Source organism: Papaver somniferum, chromosome 8 (genome assembly GCF_003573695.1).
Source record: "Papaver somniferum cultivar HN1 chromosome 8, ASM357369v1, whole genome shotgun sequence".
Lineage (NCBI taxonomy): Eukaryota > Viridiplantae > Streptophyta > Magnoliopsida > Ranunculales > Papaveraceae > Papaver > Papaver somniferum.
In genome coordinates this window covers 124,644,932-124,654,801 of record NC_039365.1, presented here as the reverse complement: position 1 = coordinate 124,654,801, position 9,870 = coordinate 124,644,932, and the positions used below count along the sequence as shown (strand labels likewise).

Below are 9,870 nucleotides of genomic sequence, written 5' to 3'. Positions count from 1 at the left end.
AGCTTCACAAAAACTGATCTTTAATGGAGTCTCATGTAAACAAATTATATCATAGTGAAGAACCATGGATGTAGATCAATTCATGATCGAACCATGTAACAATCTTGAGTCTCTTTTACATTTTTGGCACTTTTAGCTCTTATTTTCATATTTTGAATGATGAATGATGTAAGATCTAGGAATTGATATATGCATGAAGGTTTGGGTGTGTTGTAGGATTTCCTACAGTTACATGGTGATAATTGTAATTTTTCAAAATGGAAAATTAGAATTTCGGTGATAATTGCGGTTTTCCAAAACGCTACTCGAGAGAATTGGTATTATCACTGAATTGTGAAGATTGAAAATTCGAATTTCATAGAGTTAGTTATAATGATTTTTGCAAAACTTAATTTTCACTAAATTATGATTATCCACCTAGTTTTGCATAGTCAAATATAGTGGTAAACGAAGAAGTAAATGTAAAAAGGTATTTTAGGAGTCATAACGGGCATGAAAGGTAAATTTAGAGATTAACGTCGATTCTTGAATTTTTTGAATTTTTAATTAGTTTTTATTTAAAAACAAAAAGTCCTGGATTTATATTTTCTAGAGATTATTCATGTAATCTTAATTTAGTTATAACACATTATGGGTTGTATATATACAGAATCTTAATAATGGGTTTTTAAAACAAAAAAATAAGTAAACGGGGTACAAATATCTTTCCTAGTTAATATATAGACAGCTGCTATCCATAAAGGTATGTACTAAATCTTCGTTATCATTAAATCATATCTGAAACCATGTTGTTAATTAGTCATTTTCGCTGTCGTTGTACAAAGTTTGGAGTTTCGAAAAACCATCATTATCTAGTTAGACTAGGAGTTTGCACATCCGGAGTCTGGTTAGCAATTTGGGGAACGATAAAAATATAAGTATTAATCAGCTAGGTAAAATATAAGTCCGGTCAAACATCTAGCCAATTATGAGCAATTTGGTCAAAATACGGAATTCACGTGTAATGCGTTTCAGATATTCAAATTCGCATGTTTATAAAAATTTACATGATAAATATATGGAATAATTTTACTGAAATGCGTGCAGAGGTACCAAGTTTATGGGTTTTATAAGCCAAAAAGCAATTTTACGACAGAAATAAGAAGTTTTTCTTATAAAATCTCCACTTGAGCTATTAAATAATAAAATTAGATTTATACCCGTGCTATGCATTGGGCATCTTTTCCCTTTCAATTTGGTGAGTGCGGGGCATCGCGCCTCCCCATGGAGACATATTTTTGGTTTGGTGTGCGCGGATTTTACCTCGTGGTGATGCATTTTTTATTTGGTGTGACAAGACGAATACAATTAAAAGCAGTTAACATCCTAGTCGGAAAACCCCGATTCACGCCCAATAAATACCCAATTCAGAAAACTGATAAAAATGATATGCCCGAACAAAATTGTTTAAAAAGGATACACGCACTGATATAGGTAGCTTGCGAGGCATGTAAATGGAGTAACGGACCTTCTCATTATAATTGCGTGTCAAATGAAGGTGCTCTCTTTTGATGGCAAACCTTGAAGTTTCAATGAACAATTAAAAAAATTACGGCGTCTTTTGACACCATTTATGTGAGCTCAATCAAACAAATTATGTGTCTTTGACAAAATTTCTGGGACCTCAAACATTTCAAGCAAAAAAAAGTTGGGAGTGTTGGTTTTCTTAGCTAGCGTTAACGTCTAACGATTCCCATGTAAATTGTGATTTCAAGCTTATTGACCATTCCGCCATTTAGTACTACTTCCTGTCCAAATCCTTTAGCTAAGCTAATACTATAATTAGCTTGTACCATTCCGCCATTTAGTACTACTTCCTGTCCAAATCCTTTAGCTAAGCTAATACTATAAAGCTTGTTATTCTGTTTGTATGTCCTATATTTGTTTATGCTTATGTTAAATTTCTGTCTTACATAAAATTCAACTTCCAAAAGCAAGACGAATGATGAAACAAAAAGCGAAACTTCCAATTCCAATTTTTTGTTGATTCTCATCATATCACAGTTGTTAGAAAGTATTAACATCCAAAAAAAAAAAAAATCAAAGTCAGCAGCTAAAATCTGCATTTTTTTCTCCTCCTGTTTGTCTTGTACAGAATTGGACATAAACAAATAAAATCTGAAGGACGGTCTAAAATCTATAAAAAAACTAGCAAACTATGTATAGCAAAGCATATGAGAGGTTCAGTAACCAGTGGTGCACTCATTGGATGTATTTAGGGATCACTCAGGTACCAATAAGGTCCTCAATGTTGTGAAGAGATTCATCTCCTGCACCCAGCATGAAGATAGCACGAGCCTCTGCTTTCTTAGCCAATCTTGCTGCTAAGTTCATGGGAAGTTTGGGGGAATTGAGGCTTCTTAATATTCCTTCCCAAGCCCTCAGCTGTTGCCCATATCAGACCCTTGGCCATATTCCCTAGCAAGAATGAAATAGCCGTCTTCTCTTTGTAAATCAAGTTGTTTGATGTCTTCCACCCCTGTATGCAAACCAGAGATTTGTCAGTCTGCGTCCAGTATGTTTTATATATAAAGTTCACATATACCAGAGTTTGGTTTAATCTACAGAGTATTCTTGAGCTGACACATGAAAATCAAAAGTTCCAAGGAAATCAAATTTGTAAGAAAGCACAATTAAACACAAACGAAGTAAGCTTATTCAGTTGATTAGTTCTGCATCGGTGTATTCACTACTAATTAAGTAAAACATGGATCATTGTTCTTCCATATCTTGCCTTTGCGATTCAGAAATAATCAAATAAAAGAGAAATTGCGGAAAATCTAAATCAAAAATGAGAACATAGAGAAACATAACTACAGCCCTATATAGATGACTATGTATCATTGTCAAAGACAAGTAAATAAAACATGGCAAAGGAAAACAGTTAAGTGGTCGATTAACAAGGCTAAGAGATTCAACTCACATTCAACTAGCATATGATGAATGTCAGCTACCTAAAACTGCATTTACCCGTGACAATTTGTTTCAATTACTAAACTGTTTCATACCTAAACTTTTCAAAAATTGCATAACACGATTTCTTCTTTAGATAGATTTCATTCATCCATGAAAGCATATGGAAGTGTGTACTTAACTCCAGTGATGAAAGTATTTTCTAAATTTAATGGCACTAATTCAATATGCTACAGACCACTATACAACTTCTGGATCAAATCCAGAGGCAGTACTGGTGGAACAAAGCAAACTCAAAAGGTGACTACTTTACAGCTTGGAATTCTCTTTGCCTTCCTAAACGACTTGGTGGATTAAGCTTTAAAAATCCCCATCTTTTTAACCTTGTCAAGTTATCCAAACTAGCCTGGAGATTGCTAACAGAACCCAATGCAATATGGGTATATGGATCTGGAGGAGTATTTTACAAGGTCTACAAATCGTTAAACAATTTGCTATGGTAACCTCCTAACTCAGAAGTTTATTTGCCCAGTTGCCTATTCATGAAAATAGTACTCAATGGGACCTTCCCAAGCTACAACAAAGTTTTAGCTCTTCTCAGATTCAACACAAATCACTCGAATTTCACATTGGGTTCTCACTAAATCCAGATAATTCTCAGTTAGTTCTACTTACAAAGCTCGGTTGATAGCATCAAACACCTACAGATTCTACATCAAAGTCAAGAATATCGATAGAAAAACAGCTCCAACAAATTCAGCTATCAATCCAGTCTTGACCTTCTAATATCAACTAAACAACCACATGAACTAAACCTTGCTATAGAAAACCCAAAAAGGCCATAACAGCCACATATAAATAAAATGCTGACTAGCTTCACCGTTAATGACATCAAAAAGATAAGCATCAAATAAATAACTAAACCCACCTTAAAATTGATACAAGCAAGTGTTCGCAAATCAAGTTGCACTAAAGCAAAACCACTAAGCTCTGATACTTGGTTAGGGTTAATAATCACATGTCCACGAGAAATCAACTAAAGTAATGCTGTAGTTGCAGACTCAAAACATATAACGGCTGAAAATTTAAAAAAACTTCATACCATGTGATATTTTTACCTCATTCGTCGTTGTTTGGGATTCTTCACGGTCTCATCTGTAATCCGCCTTTCCAGATAAGTACTAGAGCCAAGTGAGGCTATGGTCTCCACATAACTCTCTCGATTATCGCCCATAGGGATATCACGGACCCCCACTAATCTAGCTGCTTCAATTGTTGGATCCAATATAAGCAAGTCCTCAAATTCATAATCTACAAGAATTTTCCCATCGTCAAAGCACAATAGTGGCTTCCAAGAAGGCATTTGATTCGAGTGCGGTACTCGGCTTGTGGTAAATAAATTTATCCAAGATTCCTTTACTCTGTACTCCTGCATCACCCACACATCAAGTCTAACAGAATCCCATAACGCTACACAAATGCGGTCTCCCAACACTCCCACACTTTTATGAACTTCTCCAGGAGAAGCTATAGAGGGGCTAATAATTTCAGGTAATGGGATACTAAGCATTATCGCATTGCTGATATCAAAACACAAAATATAGATACGGCGTGGGGGGCAATACATCCCAACCAATGAAGACAACCATTTAAAAACACACCACAAGATCTTTTGCCACAATAAAACCAGTATTTGGGGGTGCCCCGAATACTAGTCTCTGCATTTGATCTCACTTTATAAACTTCAATATTGGAGGAATCACCATTATTCGATATTGCTACTAGTTTGTAATCATCAATTTTGCTGTCATAACCAAACCCATAGGTGATGCCATTACCAATTCTATCCACTATTTGCATAATAAATTCCTTAAATTGTCGTGTTAATGGATTCAAAACACTATATTTAGTCTCCTCACGTCTCCTTTGATAATCAGCTCCCCAGTCAATAACACGAAACTTGAAGCAAATCAAGCCATTACATGAACCCAAGAATTGGTGATGATATATTTTGTTAGATTCAATATGGGTAATTCATCAGAACTGCTCCTTCATATACAACACTTAAAAAAGATGATGATGCCACCGAAATTGAAGCATCATCTATACGTACAGAATAAATTTTAGGCGAATCGAGTACCCAGCGATGACTAAACAAGAGTTTAGGGTTGCTTCTGTTGCTCTGAATAGATTTATTAACATGAATCTTGATAAAACTAGGTTTAGAAAGTATCTTACGAAAAAGCTTGCATACACACCTAGATACCGAGACGGATTTCGCTGGTAGCTTCCAAAATATCTCATCCTGAACATCTTCATAAAACTTTTGCCACCGAGATAATGCAACACGGGATGATTCGGATCTGGTACGACATCGATCGCTCATTTTTCCGGAGGGTTACAGAATGGGGTTTCGTTTGTGAAATGAGAGTAAAAAGGGTTCAAGAAATTAAGAAAGTATTGTAAGGAGACAGATATCGTACGTTGCAAACATTTTGGATACAGTACGACTCTCCCCTTCATCAACGGCTTGAAAAGAGGAACTCATTTTGCACTGTCAGTTTTGCTCTACCGATAATGTTGAATCCTGTCTAGCCGTCTCAGACTCCGAGATGTTTTAATGAATCATTGCAATGTAAATGTTAAGGATGTAATACTTCCTTTTCTTGTAAAATGTAGGTTCATATATGATTCAATCGTCTTTGGTGCTTCTCTAATTAAGATAGTTCACAAATAGTCGCTTGCGATCATACAAAATTGAAAAAAAAAATGTTCAATCTCATATTTCTATTTTTTCTGCCTGTTTTCGGTCTCGTTCTTATGCTAATAATGAAATGGAAAGCAAAACTTTCAACTCCAAATTTTAATTTGACGATTCTTATTCAGTTCCTAGAGTGTATGAACAAATATAAACTCTGAACAATGTAAAAACTATCGAAAATCAGCAATGAGAGGGAGGCTCAGGAATCAGCAGTGCACTCATTGGATGTATTTAGGGATTTCGCCTTTTCTTAAGAGGCAAAGAGCATATTCTCCAGTATCAATTAGGTCCTCGATATTGTGAAGGGATTCCTCTTCTGCGCCCAGCATGAAGATAGCACGAGTCTCTGCTTTCTTGGCCAATCTTGCTGCTAAGTTCATGGGAAGTTTGGGGGAATTGAGGCTTCTTAATATCTGACGACTCTTCCTCTATTCCTTGCTAAGTCCTCTTCCTCTATTCCTTGCTAAGTCCTCGGCTGTTGCCCATAGCAGACCTTTAGCCATATTCCCTGTCTTGTCTCTGTAAATCAAGTTATTTAATGTCTTCCACCCCTGTGTGCAAATCAAACATTTTGTCAGTCTGCATCCAATGTTTTACATCTGAAGTTCACATATTCCAGAGTTAGGTCTGATCTAAAGAGAATTCTAGAGCTAACACATCAATAGGAAATCAAAATTACATAAAGCACAACTAAACGCAAATGAAGTAACCTTATTAAGTGATTCGTTCGGCACCGGTTTACTAAGACGTTGGTCATTGTTCTTCCATATCTTGCATGAGAACTAGATATAAAAGAGAAACGTTTACAACTTGTGCAAAATCCAAATCCAAGATGAGAACATAGAGAAACATATCTACAGACTACAGCCCTCTAGATGACCGAGGCTTAGACGATGTTGCTAAAGACAAGAAAATAAATGCGAGAAACAGACAGGTTGTCAACTAACATGTTTAAGAGATTCACTCAAGCAGCTCACATTCAACTAGCACGTGATGAGGTCAGCTTCTTGGAATCCCTCAAAAATTGCATCCACCAGTGCCAATTTGTTTCAATTACTAAACTCAAGTACCCACCCAAACTTTCAGAAACTGCACAACACGATTTCTTGCTTTGATAGATCTCACTCATCAATGAAAGCACGGGGAAGGAAGTGTGTAATGACAGAAGTATTTCATGACCCCATGATTCATCAATAAGTCCACATAACATTCACGTAAAAGACATGATCTTATGATCAGCCTACTAATTATACTGAGATTGTGCTGCATATCTGGTCTGGCTTGTAGACTATTTTTTAACAAAAGACCAAGAAACTACGACCTAAAGTAAAGAAGCGCAATCAGACTCATATTCCTAACTACTGAGTGTCTCGATTAGTATGGAAGTCCATTATACAACTCTATATGATCATTTGCAGCGATGATGCCGTAAGACCAAGTCTTATGGTGAAATCCAAATTATTTCAAGTATGGAAAAACCATGGAATGTCAAGTCTAATGGCTTCCAAGTTGGGATTTTCCACAGATAATCAAAGTAAGGTTCCACGGTTTCGTGGAAGGGTTCGTGGAATCCATCTGAACGCCAATAAGAATAGCGTTAAACGCAATTAAGAATGGAGCTAAAAAAACGCAATTAAGAATTGCGTTTTTTTTATCCGTAGATTTAAAATGAGTTGTCGAAATCTAACGGCTGAAAAAAAAACTCCATTCTTAATTGCGTTTTTTAGCTCCATTAAGAATAGCGTTTCTACTATTCCACCATTACACCTGCGCTTCCATCCACAGTTCCAAGTGCTGAGGTGGCGTGGAAGATGGAAGATGGATGGATTCCACCATAAGACTTGCTCTAATAACCGATGCGATTTTTCTTCGTCATCATCAGCAACAACACTCTATGAATTAAGTCTTCGTCCATTTCAATGGTTTATATAACATCTTTATTAGATATTATACTTGTGTGAGTTATTTGTGTGTCCCACGTATTTGTGCTTGTGTGTAAAGAGTGTGTGAGGTCAACTGTATGATTAGTATTAAAGGCTTTGTAATAATCCTGTGAAGGTTAACTCTTTAATCAATAAAGAAAACTAAAGTTCTCTTATGGTATCACTCCTTCGATCCTGAGACATTCTTATCAATTCTGCAATAATTTTTCACACACAACAGAATCACACATCTTTCACAATACTTTTTCAAGATTTAACATCCTTTATAAGAACTTTGTTAATCTTTCTTCAGATTAAATTCAAGATCTGATTCTTTTACAACAATTTCTTGGTGCTTTGAGTTCATGTCATCTACAACAATCGTTTACAGGAGAAGAAAAAATATGGGTTCTCAAGCAAATTCCGCTGCTCAAATGGGTAATGATTCTTCTGGATTTACGTTTCCCTTTACCAATATTTCCAATTTTGTTTTTATAAAATTAAGGCCAAATAATTTTTTGTTGTGGCGAGATCAGATGGAATCAATTCTTGTTTCTACTGATTTATATGGCTATGTTAATGGTGAGATTGAACAACCAGTGAAACAGATTGAAATTGATGGAGTTTTAACATTGAATTCACAATGGGTTTTGTGGAGGAGAATTGATTGTTTTGTAACTAGTTGTATGAAGGTCACGTTTACTGATTTTGTGTCTGGTGATGTATTGGGGCTTTCCACTGCAAGAGAAATTTGGGAATTTCTTGAAGTAACTTTTAAGAGTCAGTTCATGGCTAGAAAGAATATGTTAAGAAATCAGTTACATAATGTCAAGAAAGGAAATATGACAATACTTGTGTATTTGAAAAATATCAAGACCATAGCAGATTCTTTAGCTTCTATTGGAGAAAGGGTTAGCAATTCTGACTTGACTATGTATGTATTGAATGGATTTGGTAGAGATTATGATAACTTTGTTGTAGCTGCTCATAATAGAGAAGTTCCATATACTTTTGCTGAGTTAAAACCAAGACTTCTCAATCATGAACAGTGGCTTCTAGAACAACATCAAGATTCTAGTTCTGTGTTTGATACTCAACATCCTACTGCTCTGTATAGTAGGAATGGTAATTCTAGTAATGGAAGAGGAAAGTCTAAGAATACTTCTGGATATAAGAATGCTCCTGGTAATGGTTCTGGTTATAAAAATGCTCAAAGTTCTGGTTATAATGCTGGACAAGGCAGTAGTTCTAGTTCTTATGGTCAAGCAAATGGTGGTAGAAGGGATCTTTCTCAGATAGATTGTCAGATATGCAGGAAGAAGGGACATTATGCTAGTAGATGTCACTTTAGATACTATCCTCCTACTTCTGCAAATGCTTCTTCATCTTCAATAAATACAACACAACAACAACATGCTTTCAACTCTATCAGTGAAGAACATATTTTTTCAGAACCTTCAACCTCTGAAACTCCTCAGTGGTTAGCTGACTCAGGTGCAACAGCTCATATGACTGGAAATGAGACGCTATTACAAAATACTTCTAATTTCAAAGGGAAGGACATAGTACAAGTGGGTAATGGTAAGTCATTAAACATTACTTCCACTGGCACTTCTCTTATACAAACACCTGAAACTAGTTTTAGGTTGAACACAGTTCTTCTAGTACCTGATATGAAACATAATTGGATTTTTTTTGCTAAATTTACTAAGGATAATTCATGTTATTTCAAGCTATATCCTACTGGTTATGAAATTAGAGATTTGTCTTCAGATGTTTTGTTGTCTCATGGTTCAGTGGTTAATAACTTGTATCCCATTCATTATAAATCGTCTTTTTCTACTGCTCCATGTGCTTTTTCTTCTATCTTGTCTGCATCATCTAAAGTCTGGCATGACAGGTTAGGACATCCTTCAAATTTTATTGTTCAAAAGTTACACTCCAATAAACAGATTGTTTTAACTTCACTTCATTCTGTAACTTTGTGTCATCCATGTCAGTTGGCACAAAGTAAAAAATTTCCTTTTCAACTTTCCTATTCTCATGCTGATAAGCCACTTTCTTTAATTCACTGTGATGTATGGGGTCCAACAGTACCTTCTTTACAAGGTTATAGGTACTATATTCTATTTGTGGATGATTTTAGTCGATTTCATTGGATTTATCCAATGGAATTGAAATCTGATGCAATTAAGTGTTTTTCTCATTTTAAAACCCATACAGAACATCAATTTT

At 35.5% G+C, this 9,870-nt stretch overlaps 1 protein-coding gene across 1 annotated transcript; it reads right to left on the bottom strand.

Moving 5' to 3' along the window:
• Positions 1-1,985: 1,985 nt before the first annotated feature.
• LOC113302900 (F-box protein CPR1-like) lies at positions 1,986-5,354 on the bottom strand. Its single transcript, XM_026551865.1, has 2 exons — positions 4,071-5,354; positions 1,986-2,518 (listed from the first exon to the last, which is right to left on the bottom strand). Exons 1-2 carry the CDS (start codon positions 4,577-4,579, stop codon positions 2,494-2,496), a joined length of 534 nt encoding a protein of 177 aa, XP_026407650.1. The 5' UTR covers positions 4,580-5,354; the 3' UTR covers positions 1,986-2,493.
• Positions 5,355-9,870: the final 4,516 nt, after the last annotated feature.

Excerpts from the sequence above, each read along its gene's own strand:
- LOC113302900 (XM_026551865.1), bottom strand. The coding sequence starts at position 4,579 with ATGTATTGCCCCCCACGCCGTATCTATATTTTGTGTTTTGATATCAGC. Across the intron at positions 2,519-4,070 it reads CCCAAACAACGACGAATGAG|GGGTGGAAGACATCAAACAA; the intron begins GTAAAAATATCA and ends GTTTGCATACAG.